Source organism: Naegleria gruberi (genome assembly GCF_000004985.1).
Source record: "Naegleria gruberi genomic scaffold NAEGRscaffold_40, whole genome shotgun sequence".
NCBI lineage: Eukaryota > Heterolobosea > Eutetramitea > Acrasida > Naegleriidae > Naegleria > Naegleria gruberi.
In genome coordinates, this window is record NW_003163287.1 from 183,208 (window position 1) to 195,657 (window position 12,450).

General features: G+C 34.4%; 6 protein-coding genes and 1 non-coding gene across 7 annotated transcripts; 4 read left to right on the plus strand and 3 right to left on the minus strand.

Annotated features, from left to right (window-relative positions):
- Positions 1 to 524: 524 nt before the first annotated feature.
- On the minus strand, positions 525 to 1,832 carry NAEGRDRAFT_50973 (uncharacterized protein; the record flags this gene model as incomplete). The annotated part of the gene is made up of 2 exons (XM_002674418.1): positions 525 to 1,043; positions 1,650 to 1,832. The coding sequence occupies 2 exons, from the start codon at positions 1,830 to 1,832 to the stop codon at positions 525 to 527; spliced, it is 702 nt and encodes a 233-aa protein (XP_002674464.1).
- A 1,414-nt stretch (positions 1,833 to 3,246) lies between these two features.
- NAEGRDRAFT_50974 (uncharacterized protein) lies at positions 3,247 to 4,344 on the plus strand (the record flags this gene model as incomplete). Its single annotated transcript, XM_002674339.1, has 1 exon — positions 3,247 to 4,344. One exon carries the CDS (start codon positions 3,247 to 3,249, stop codon positions 4,342 to 4,344), a length of 1,098 nt encoding a protein of 365 aa, XP_002674385.1.
- Positions 4,345 to 4,399: 55 nt separating this feature from the next.
- NAEGRDRAFT_t465 lies at positions 4,400 to 4,472 on the plus strand. The gene has a single exon. It is a non-coding gene; the product is annotated as a tRNA-Ala (tRNA).
- Positions 4,473 to 4,969: 497 nt separating this feature from the next.
- Positions 4,970 to 6,082, minus strand: NAEGRDRAFT_70463 (uncharacterized protein; the record flags this gene model as incomplete). The annotated part of the gene is made up of 1 exon (XM_002674419.1): positions 4,970 to 6,082. One exon carries the CDS (start codon positions 6,080 to 6,082, stop codon positions 4,970 to 4,972), a length of 1,113 nt encoding a protein of 370 aa, XP_002674465.1.
- A 167-nt stretch (positions 6,083 to 6,249) lies between these two features.
- On the plus strand, positions 6,250 to 7,512 carry NAEGRDRAFT_80635 (uncharacterized protein). Its single transcript, XM_002674340.1, has one exon. It carries the CDS (start codon positions 6,260 to 6,262, stop codon positions 7,502 to 7,504), a length of 1,245 nt encoding a protein of 414 aa, XP_002674386.1. The 5' UTR covers positions 6,250 to 6,259; the 3' UTR covers positions 7,505 to 7,512.
- A 1,971-nt stretch (positions 7,513 to 9,483) lies between these two features.
- NAEGRDRAFT_80636 (ADP-ribosyl-GH domain-containing protein) lies at positions 9,484 to 11,022 on the minus strand (the record flags this gene model as incomplete). Its single annotated transcript, XM_002674420.1, has 3 exons — positions 9,484 to 10,007; positions 10,053 to 10,750; positions 10,832 to 11,022. The coding sequence occupies 3 exons, from the start codon at positions 11,020 to 11,022 to the stop codon at positions 9,511 to 9,513; spliced, it is 1,386 nt and encodes a 461-aa protein (XP_002674466.1). The 3' UTR covers positions 9,484 to 9,510.
- Positions 11,023 to 11,236: 214 nt separating this feature from the next.
- Positions 11,237 to 12,172, plus strand: NAEGRDRAFT_50978 (uncharacterized protein; the record flags this gene model as incomplete). The annotated part of the gene is made up of 1 exon (XM_002674341.1): positions 11,237 to 12,172. The coding sequence occupies one exon, from the start codon at positions 11,237 to 11,239 to the stop codon at positions 12,170 to 12,172; it is 936 nt and encodes a 311-aa protein (XP_002674387.1).
- Between the last annotated feature and the right edge of the window lie 278 nt (positions 12,173 to 12,450).

Sequence of the window (12,450 nt, forward strand, 5' to 3'; positions counted from 1 at the left end):
TCACAAATGGAAAATTAAACCTTGGAACCTGGCAGGGCATCTACTTGTGCGAACATCGTGATCATCCTTCTGATAGAAAGATTGTTGTTACCATTCAAGGACAATAATTCATTTTCTATCGTAATTTGACAATTGTTATCATGAAAATATTCACACAAATTTATAGTTTATATTATTTAGAATCTAATGTTGGAATTATGTTAAATGGTATTGAATAACAACCCAAATAATTTTAAAATAATTAGTAATATTAATAGTACATTATTGATTTTCAATTTGGAGGAATTACTAGCAAGTTTATCCTGATTAATTCTCGAATTTTCAAAAATCCAATCTTTATAATTGTAAACTTTTGTAAAGACACTCCTTTTCCAAATCTTTCCACAACTATTGGTTGGACCAAAACTTGTCACACCAATTAATGATTTGTCGTTGCAAGTGTTTCCAAGTTGAATTAATGGGCCACCAGAATCACCTTGACTTTGAATTTTAAAATAGTTCTGAAATGATACAACATCAAAAACCTACCATGATGAATGACCATTACCCTTTCCAACACACCATTGATCTCTTTGCTCATTGAGCTCTAACCCCATTGAAGTACAGTCACTGATATTTGTAATATATGTAGGAGTTTCATGCAGTATTCTTTCATCATTGATTGTATCATATTCATTAGTGAATCCCCATCCAGCTATCATCAAACGAGATGTATTAGACCATGGTTGATTATAGTCTGATATCACTATAGAAAGATTAAGCATTGGAGTTTTAGTGTAGATAATTGCAAGGTCATTGATCATTTTAAAAGGAGAATATTCTGGGTGAACGATAATACGGTCAATTTCAATATTTTCACATTTGTTGTTTGTTAATTTTTGAAATTGATCCTGGCAATTTGAAAGATTCGTTTCGCCCAATACGATGGCAGTATTATCAATGTCGATTGGCGTTGTAAGGGCATCCCCTTTAAAACAACAGTGTGCTGCTGTTAGCACGTGATAATCCGAAATAATGGTTCCTGCACAGTAATGCATTCCATTCTTTTGAAGGGATACCAAAAAAGGATAATTACTTTTATCAGCCACAGTTCCTCCCATAATATTATTCGATTGATACGAAAAACACACCAAACACAACATCACAAAGCAAATCCACACAATCAATTGAGACATTTTTTCAATACATGAATTGTTGCTCCAAATTTCATTTAAAAGTTTAATGTTGGTTGAGTACTTTATTGGAACGCCTAGTTAAACAACAAATTGTTCCACAAGTTGCACAGAACATTATGGTTAATATTGGTAAAAAGGTACCAAAGAATGCACCAAATAATGCACTACTTCTTGGTTGGAAAACAACTGCTGGTTTGCAATAGTCATTGATTTCGGCCATGACTGGAAAATGAACTTGTACCTTATATTCTGTTCCTGGATCAATACTTGAAGCATAGAAAATAACACCATCATCAGATTTTGTTTTTGAAGTTGGATTTGCCACATATTGAGAAGATGTTGTATTCATATTATCAAAGATTACCGTACATTTGAAGGTCTTGACTTTGGCAATGGTATCACTGAAAGAGTATCTTATTAGAGATTTCTTTCGAATAGTTTCAATATGAAATTTCACAACCACTAAAAACTTACATTTTTAGTTTCATCATAAAAGAGTAGCCCTGTAGCATAGTATTCATGTGAGAGTGTGAGTCTTGTAGCTCTAGATGTGGTTTCTCTAATGTCACTATGAAGCTTGAAACCAATAAATGGATCATCCTCTTTTGGGCTTATCCATGTCACTTCCGATGAATAGAAACCTCCACCACTCAACATTTGTGGATCATAATTATCAATACCCACAACTAGGGAAAAGGGAATATATCTATCAATGGTCTTTGTTCCGACAGGTAGAGTATATGTGACAGCCTTATTATTTCAACAAATACATTGTTATGAACAAAATGAATGAAACTCACCTCAACAACCTTAGTCTTATAACATCCCATTGAGTAGGTTGAGGGATCCAAGCTAACATATATTATCGTATCTACGTATTCAATTGTATAGGGAGCGGCTAATCCCTTTTCAATAATTCCCAACAATGAAACCATCATCGTCATCATTAATATTATCGTAAATTTCCAATAATAATTATACAATCCTCTCAGACGAGTTTTCCTCGATGAACAACTCTTGTTATTACTATTGATGATATTAGCCATCATGATGAGTTATGTAACCGTTGGATTTGAGTCAATTTTTTTCAAGGTAATTGAAATGAACCTTAAACGAACTTTGCCGCCAAAAGTATCAATATTTTATAACAAAAGAATACAAGGAATTGATTATGAAAAATCATTCGAATAAGCAAATTATGAATCGAAGAACAGGTCAACCCAAGTGAAAGGCCAAGATTATATGAACTGCTAATGGAATTACTCAATCAGTTATTATGAATAATGATAATGCATTCGAATATTAAATCACTGCTGCAGTATCCTTTTGATGAGAAAACATATCAGAACCAATCACTGAACTGTTTGAATTAAACTCATCTTTCAATGTTTAGAAAATATTCAATCACATTCGTTGTTCTCCACACTTTAAGATATTGAGAGGACGTTAAATAATAAACGAAGGTTTACAATATACAGCAGCCTTAAATATCAACAAACCCAATTCCCTAAAACGACTTCTGATTTTTGATCTTTGTTTCATTTCACTTATGTATTTGGCTCTTCATCATCAATTTGATTGTCATCACAATAAAGTGATGTTAATTGTTTCATTTATATTTGCTACACTATTTCGGAATTGAATAACAATTACAAGGTTCAACTTTGAATTTTACTAACCAATAACATTTCCATTGCAATTCAATTGCAAACAATTTCTAATTTTCAAAACTAAAACTCTAAAAAACAAAATGACAAGAAAAACCAAAGAGGCCCACTCTACACAGAAAAAGAAGAAGATTTCCGAAAAGTCTTACTTTCAACCTTTAACACAAACTGGCACTGGTCTTCACTTGGACAGTTGGCCAAATAATTTGTGGGAAAAGTTGAATCCAGATTATACCTATGATCCATTAGATAGATTCCGACCATTTCAATCCATGTTGTGTCTATAGGATGGTCATGAACATCCGTATAAAGAGGAAGGTGGGTTAGAGCTGATTCCTGGCTTTGCTTCAATAGCAACCGAATATTTCAAAGCGACTGATGTTAAATTTAGAGATGGTCAATTGATGAGAGAGAAGAATCCGTGGGTTAGTCCCTATCATGTCAAATTTACATTGGATGAAGATAAACCATTGCTTGGACTCATTAGAAAGATAAAGAGAGTTCCAGTGGATTGGAATTTAAAAGAAAATTTAGAACCTCAAATTTCAGCAAATTCAGATGCTGTAGATCAATATTTGGAATATTTAACAAACATTGTAAAGGAGCATGATGAAATTCCATATTTTCCAATTCAAAAGGGTGATTTTGTATTTTTTGATGTTAGAAGTCCTCATCAAAATTCAAACTCTAATCGGTTGACTCATCCAAGATGTGTATTTTATCATGCCTACTCTATGACTCATGATATCAATAGAGATACCATCGAGGCACTCAGGGAAAAGAGAAAAACCTTTGAACATCCTGATGATTTCAGTTCAAGTTTCAAAATGGAACAACAGTCAATGGATCCTCAAAATCCAAATCATTTAATTCCACTTACCACTCTTGGAGAATGTCTTTACAATGAGAAAAGCTATGAGGAAACAATATTTTCGGAACAAATTGAGGAAAAAGATGAGAATGGTCAAGTAAGAAATTTGACACGTTTTGAGAAAATCTATGAGCAACATTCTCACATGCTTACCAAACGTCATTTGGACTTTTTCCACAGATACGGATATGTTGTGGTAGAAAATGTAATTAATGAACAAGTTTGTAATCAATTATTGAAAGAATTGGGAGAATTTTCAGAAAAATCAAATTGTCCACTTCCTGTTGACACCATTATTAACAAGACTGGAAAGTATGAAAAGATGAATGTTTCCAAAGGAGAATTTAGAAATATTTCAAATCCTTTTGGTGCCATGATTGAGTTCTATCACTTACCTACACAACAAAAATTAAGAATGGATGAAATTCTCTATGTTTGTACAGTTAAAATGCTTTCGAATACTTGGTGTAGCAATTTAAATATTTCACAGGAATTGCAACAGTCAGATTCGATACCAGGTCAATCCATACCTCATTGGAAATATCAATGTCCAATAGAAGCTCAATTGGATCCTAGAAAATTGTGGCTCTACGTGGATAGAATGAACTTTAGACTTCCAGACAAAAAATAAAACCATTTTTGAGATAGGTTAACAATTGATTAAGGTCATTTTATTAATAATGTAAGGGGATGTAGCTCACATGGTAGAGCGCTTCTTTAGCATGGAAGAGGTACGGGGATCGATACCCCGCATCTCCAACTTCCTTTTTATTTTCCCTTCCCGACTTTTCTTGATACTATTTATTTTAGCGTCAACTTTATTACAGTTTTAAAAACGAAAAAATTACCTCACCTCAAAACGACCATTTGGAGTCTTTTCGCTAGTTGAGAGACTTTTAAATTTTCTAATGATTTCCTTCTCGTGATGATCCCGAACAGATTTTTCAAATTGTTTAAGACATTCCATGGCAGTGCTATCCTTATGTAGAGTTGCTTGATTCTTATGTGCGATTCTTTGATTGGATTTAATATCTTGATGATGAAAAGGTTGGGAAATAACGTGATGGTCATTCTCGGAAGAAGTTGATCCCTCTTTGGAGGCTCGTATGTGGAGAAATGATGAAACCACTCTTTCAGTATTTCTCTCTTCTGTATAATGAGTGAAACGCGACAATACTTGTATGGATGATGTTGTGTTATGAGACATTTTTTTGGTTTATGATTTACTGACTTTCGAATACAACAATAGGAATAGTTTATTGTTTGGCACTACATCTTGCGCCAACTACAAGATTATTACCAAGCTGAACCCAATCAATCTTGCCAATAATTTTTGCTGGTAACGGTTTTCCGTTTAGTAATTGTTCAAACTTTGCCTTATTGGTATCTCTAAGACAGACCTTATCTTTTCCTTTGTAATCACCAGTTGTCTTCAAAACATAGAGATCGTTTTTTTGATCGTATCTGAAAATTCCACTCTTTCCAATCAGATCATTCTCATTGTTGAGTTTGGATAGGTCAATATTCTTATCTTTGGCTGCAGAAGAAGTTGTATTGCTTGATGCCTTATTGGATTTGTCATTCTTTGATGATTTTTGGGAGGAGTTATCATCAGTTTTATCTGATCTAAAGACACTTAATAGCTTCTCCAAAAACGAAGGATCTTTTTTTGTGCAAATTTCCTCAACCTTTTCACTGTAGGCTTTATAGATGGCATGTTTTTGAGAATATTTGACCCAGATAGGATGGTTTTCTTTGGACAACTTGTCAACAATTTTCTTCACCTTTTTTGAATCAGATCCGTGTTCATTCATTAGAACAGTAATTCTTTCTAAATCCAAACCAACATACAAGTAATAGAGAACATAAGTCCTGTCCTTCTTTGCCAAAATAGTTAGAGACTTGAAGGTTTCTGGATCAATGTGCTCATTAACGCATTTGTCAAATGAAACAAGGTTGGTTTTTTTGGATTCGAGAAAATTTGTAATTCCTTCCTTTCTCAACTTTTTGGATTCTCTCTCAAGTTTCATCTTGATCAGTTGTTTTTCTAGTTGGTATCTGTCTGCAGCTTTTTCATTCTTTCCACCATTCCTATTTCCTCCAACACTTGAACTTGGTCTGTTGACTTGGCTGCCTTCGTTGCGATAACCAGAGAATCCATTACCACCTTGTTTTTGGTAGACGAATGTTTGAGAAGATGGTGCAGATGTTGTGGAATTCACTCTTCTGCTTTCAACAACAAGATCGAGAGCATCCTTTGCTTCAGCAATTGAAATGCCGAATCTTTGACCCACTTTCAAGATGAGTACATCTTTTGTATCGCCACTGTTGCTTTGGATGAAATTGATAATTTCTTGATTAGAATTCATGATCGATTTACGTATTTTTTTTAAGAATAGTTGGCGAAGTGACAAGTTAAAAGAAACGTGAAAAGGACAAACAATTCCTTGTTGTAAAATCAACGGAATTGAATGCTTTATTTTTGTACTTTTCACGTTTTAGACGGAATGGTATGACTCACTGCTATGATCAATATCAAAGAAAAAATGTTAACACTTGACAATCACCTTGCCAATATCATCAATAATTACATTTTACTTGCCAAAGTCAACAAACAACAAGCATTTGACGACTTGGTAAAGGACGAACAAACATTGAACTTCCTCGCCAACAGATTTGGATCTGTAGAATTACAGAATGCCCTGGCCCAGCTCGATCAAGATTGTAATAATGAGTCAAATCTCTCTCTTAGCCAATCATTGAAGCATGGAAAGGAACCAGTCAATTCAACATCCACTTTTGAAAAAAACTTAAAACACTCTCTCAAATCATTTGAAGACAGCGACAGTGATGACGACGATAAAAGTGGCTGGGAAGAAACTCAAGCTCTTTATGAAGAATTGTGGAAGAGAAAGAGGCAGACAGAAGAACAGTCCATTAAAGAATCACACCAAAAGAAGGAAAAGAAATCCAATGTTGTGCCAATTTGTCAAGATTACAGGGTTGGATTTTGCAGATATGAAAATATTGCACACATTGGCAAATGTAAATTTAGACATGAGGGAAAACGACCAACTAATTTCGCTTTTACTCTAACGCCAGCTACACCTTCTGAAGACCAAACATGGAGAACCAAATTCGTTCAAGCTTTTGAAGGGGGAAATGTTACTGTCACTTCAATTCAAAAGATTGAAAATAAGACTTTGGAGACAATGTACAAATTGAAAAGTGAAGAAATAAGAAACAGAAGAAAGATTGAAGAAATCTCAAACTTTGAACCTTACCTCTACCATGGAACTACAGAACAAGCTTTAAATTCTATCATGACATATGGAATTAACATACCATCTGATTACAAAGCAGATCCTACGTGTCCAGTGAGTGGAAAGTTGCCAATCTCCATTTGTAAAAATGATTGTAAACTTTGCACACAAGCAAGACATTGCTGGGGAAATTGTCACATGTATGGATTGGGTGCTTATTTTGCTGATAAGAGTGTAAAGAGTGATCGTTACGTATATGATACAAATGGAGCCAAAGATCATAAAACGGGAAGAAAGATGCTTGTTTGTAAACTATTTCCAGGAAAGGTTAAAACAATTGATACACATCTAAACAAACAAGATCAACACCATGATGACATTCTCCCTCCTTCTGGTTATGACAGTGTATTTGCTAAAGGATTGGGATCAAATGCAAAGGTTGGATTTAGTGTAATCAATTCAGAATTCATTATTTTTCATCCATATCAATGTCTTCCACTCTATCTCATTACTTATAATAAAGCTTAATTTATTTCAATTCTTCCCAGTTGCCAATCGATAATCTAATCATTTTACTTCCTTTTGGCATTCCAAGTTTAATACTGGCATCAACAATTCCAGTTTTTTGGACAATTCCAGAAATTCTATTTGGCAGAACAGATCCATTTCTTTCCGATTTGATAACATTGAAATTTTCCAAATCAAGACAAGCTCTTCCTCCAACCTGATTATCATATTGACCAATACAGTCAAGTAGATAGCCATATCTCTTGTACAAGGTGAACCAACTCTCTTCCAACTAAATCTTCAATCGAATTTAAAGAGCTCAAATCTATACTTGGGAAGGAAAAGATTTTCTTTGGATTGTGATTGCTAGTACTGCTACTCTTGTTGGATCCTTCTCCTCTATTGGATGGTTTCTTCATAGTAATAGCATTGGGTCTAGTGCTCTCTGATAAAGGAGCCTTCGAAGATTTGTTGGCAGACATTGATCCAAATGAGCCTAAACCACCTCCGTTGGAAAACAAAGCTGCCTTCTCGATATGAGAATCCAAGCAATCTTTCAACAAACATTGTTCCTTCCATTGTTTGTAAATGTCATTGTCTTCAATGAGTGAAATGTAATGTAACAAATTCTCTCTAATGACATATTTCTTTTTCAATGAGTGAGAGAAGTAGTCATTAATCATGGTGAAAGAATAGCTTGCTTTCATCAACATTAGAATTTCAAGAAGTATAATGTTGAAAGAAGGCCCGGAAGGGTTTTCGTCAAGAACGGTTTCTAATTCGTTAATTGTTAATTGTTCGTATGAATTTTTGAAACCATTCGAAAGTACACTATTAGCAATGTTGGAAACAATCACGCAGTGATCATCTCTTTTGGTGTTGTTGAATTCCCGTTTCGTGAGATCAAAGAACAAGCTGGACATTTTTTTTAATAAAAGAATTATTTCGAAAGTGACTCACTCATCACGTTTTATTGATTGGTATTCATTTCTACGTCAAACATTTCGTCTAAAGCAACTTTATCAATTTGATTTTTAAACAAGGTTTCAATGTCTTTGTTACCTTTGAAAAATTGATAAGCACCCTCAAGCATTTGTAAAGTTGATTCGTCGTGAACTTTCTTCCAACTCATTAAGTAATTTCTCAAGTTTTCTCTGCTAAAGTTATTAATAATGAATGTAATATCGTAAACTGGAAGAGGTCCTGTGCTTACACTGTTTTTGGCACTTTGTGAGTTTTCAGTTTTGGCTTGATTCGATTCGGATATTTCATTATTTGAATTTTCCAGTTTAGAATCAGTTGATCGTGTTTCTATTTCTTCACTGGCCAAAGATGGAGTAATTTCTTTGAGTTTTGTTTCGGGAGGAAGGTAATTGGGGTCATTAAGTATTAAACTCATGGTAAGACTCAAGGACATGTTGAAAACTTCATCTTGAGTGTCTTGATCCTCTGGTTTTACATTTTCATCAATTACAGTTGTGTTAGTAACATCATTTGGTGGCCTATAAACAGTTTTTCCATCTCCAGAAGCTGTCAAATTATTTTCTTCACTTTTGACATTTGATGACTCGGTATTCCCTTCCTTTTTTTCAAAAGAACTTTCATCAAATCCCTGATCCTTTGATGAATTATAACTTGGACACTGGAAAGTATCCATCTTTCGTGGAAGTAAATTCAAAAAATGATTCATAATGATATGAGAAGAATTCTCCTTTTCTTGATTGATGAATGCATAAAGATGTGAGAGAGAATCAGGTAAGAAGAATTCACTTGTATTTGAATTGATCTCCCTTGAAGTACTTTCCAAGTTGGAATTTTGAGAAAATGAAGAAAATTCTTGTTCTGATGTTGCTGATCTTTGAGGTGGTAAACGAGAAAGAAACAGAGAAATAATTCCATCTTCACGTTCTCTCATCACGTTTCTGGTGAAATCTCGAAGTAATAACACACATTCTGATTCTTTCATTTTTTTTAATGTTCTTTGTGTCACTTTACAAAGTAATATGAATGTGACGTCTATCATTTTATTAATACTTCAACTGTCTGCCAAGCTTGAAGAATTGCACATTGTTTGATGATGAGAATATTTGGTTATAGATGTGATTGAGATCTGATTCATTGAAGAACATCATTTGTTGACTAAACTTTGGTATGATATTTCTAATAAAATCCTCATCACTGACATTTCTCAACATACTTCTCTCCTTCTTCAATTGATCAACAATATTTTGGAGTACATTGACTGGTCTAGAGCACATATAATGAGGTGTTCTTTGTTCATTCTTAACAGCAAGCAACTCTTTTGTAATTTTCAACTCTTGACGATACAAAAATCCAGCAATTTTCTTTGCATCTGGAACAGCACTCCCATTTGCCCATTCAATGAACAACTTGAAGAAATCGTACAAAGTTTGATAACCAACCACTTGCTGAGTAATATAGAATGGAATGCTAATACCTTGTGCTCCTTTATAGGCACCAACCATTGCACCCACCATTGAGGCTACTGTATCAGTATCTCCACCTGAAAAGTTAAAGTTTGAAAAATTAAATAATTGACTCAACTTACCAATATCAATAGCCTTCTTTAGTATTGTTAAAAGTTCTTCATCCTTGTGAATAATAGAATGGAATAGAGCAGTGGTACAACTGGCAACTGCAAATCCATCACTTGGTCCATTGAGCTTATTGTCTTTGGTTACTAATGGAGCATATTCAACAACTTTAGTCTTGACAATTTTCATGTATTCATCTGGAGAGTTGAATTTTCTCTTTTGAATTTCTTTCAAGATGCTTTCAATAATAAATGAATATTGACCCAATTCACCATCTTTAAATCCATTTCTTGAAAGATACTTTTCGAATAAAGAAGTTTCTGATAAAACTGCACTGATAATATCCAAAGAAGAAAGCTTCAAAAGAGAACCGCTCATCCATTGGTACATTAGCCATGCAATAGAATAGGCAGGAATGATTCCCAAAACTGAACGGTGAGTCAACTTGGCATTTGCAATCACTTCTTCTCTCAATCTACCAATTCTTTCATGAGGAGGATAACGAAAAACAGAAATGACACATGGCCAAACTCTCATGGCAACACCATTACCAGCTGTATCTTTTGAAATATCGTTGGTGCAATTTTCGTTTAGTTGAGCAACGCTTCCTCTAAAGTTTCTTCCAGTTCCTCTAAAACCACCAAATTGATAATCAGCTAGAGGAAATCCAGCCCAATCAAACCACTTTTGAGAAGAAAGAAACTTCCAAAGACTTTTGATGTAAACATCATTCAAATTTCCATCACTATGATCAAAAATTGATAGTAGATGAAATTTTCAAAGAACAACTTACACCAAATATGATTCAATAATAGAAATAGCCATTTGGGTATCATCAGTATAAATTAAACCTAAATGACACAAGTGATCATTAATAGTATTATTAGATTTAGACCAAATTCGTTGAATTTCTTCTGGTTTCTTATTTTCGAAAGGTGATCCAATGGCATCTCCGATCGTTGCACCAACAGCACAACTAACCATCGCCTTCTGCACATTATTTCTACTGAATGAAAACAATGGTATCTCCTGTTTGGTGACTTGTTTTTGAAATGAAATTGACATTTTTTTTAAACTTCTTTTCACGTTTTCCAATTCACAATTGCAAAAATAAGTTTCTTGACGAGTATTCAGCGGTCACGTTTGTGTGTTGATGAGAATTAACCCATCAATTAAAAATTCTAATACTCTAATCTTCATGTCATACTTTGCAAAAACAGATTTGTCACATCTCTTATCTTCCTCTCTTCTGTCTTCTGGAGGACCAACCGAAAGGAAAAGAATTCCAGAGAAGCGTAGGCACTCCTGCGATTATGAGCATGCTGGATTTTGCAAAACTGATTGTCCTTCAAAACATTCTTCAAAAGGAATAATCTGCAGAAATTCATTGATTGGAGGATGTTCAGATAATAAGTGTCGTTACCAACATCCACATCCAAGGAGAGTTGAGAAAACTCTCCAAAGCATCTATGTTAACAAGGGTCTTGATTCAGATGATGATCAGAAAAAGTTCCTCAAGAGGCACGTTGTTAAATGTCCAATTCATATGGCAAAGGATGTTTGCTCTGATCCTTTGTGCAATGATTCAAAGTGTAACAAGCAACATTTTGTTGATACAAGTGTTACTGGAATACAAGCTTTTGACTTGCAAAAAACATTGAACGGGAATACATCAAAACTTGTGGATTGTCCTCCTTCCAGTTTCGAATATGAATTGCTCATCAGTACATGGAAGGAAAAGAGAGGTCAGAGTCAAATTGTCAAAGTTGAGAAGGTGATCAATCCTTCATTGGAAGCTGTCATTGAAAGGAGAAAGGCAGAGTTATTGCAACAATGGCAAGAAATTGATTTCCTTTTCCATGGAACCTCAGAAGCAACCATTCAATTGATCCTTGCCAATGGTTTTGATGCTACAAAGAACACAAGGGCTGCTTGGGGGCCTGGAATTTACTTTGCATTCGATCCAAACACTGCAATTGGGTATTCCAATGAGAAGGGAAGTAAAAAGCTGATTGTGTGCAAGGCCTTCCTTGCAAAAGATGCTTCAGATCACAAATTTGTTGCTCAAAATACTTGGTTTGTTGTTCAGAATACCAGTGGTCTGCAACCAATGTATGTTCTCACTTTGGCCTAATCATCACGTTTGAGCGCTAATAAATGTCATTCCAATCTTTCATTTGACTTTGACAGGACCATAAAAAAAAATGGAACAAGAAATTCTTGGTGCTCTTGCTCAATTTCGTAACAAGAATCACACGTTTGATGAAGGTTATGTGGCAGCAATACAGTTGTTGACTCATTCCTACACTTTCACCCAATTGAATACCATTAAAAAAGATATTCAACAACGCGAGTTGAGAAACACAAAAGATTTCTTTAAAGAGTTGGCTGGATCTTACTCCAAAAATTCTG

Bases quoted from the DNA above. Each gene is read 5' to 3' on its own strand.
- NAEGRDRAFT_80635 (XM_002674340.1), top strand. From the start codon at position 6,260: ATGTTAACACTTGACAATCACCTTGCCAATATCATCAATAATTACATT.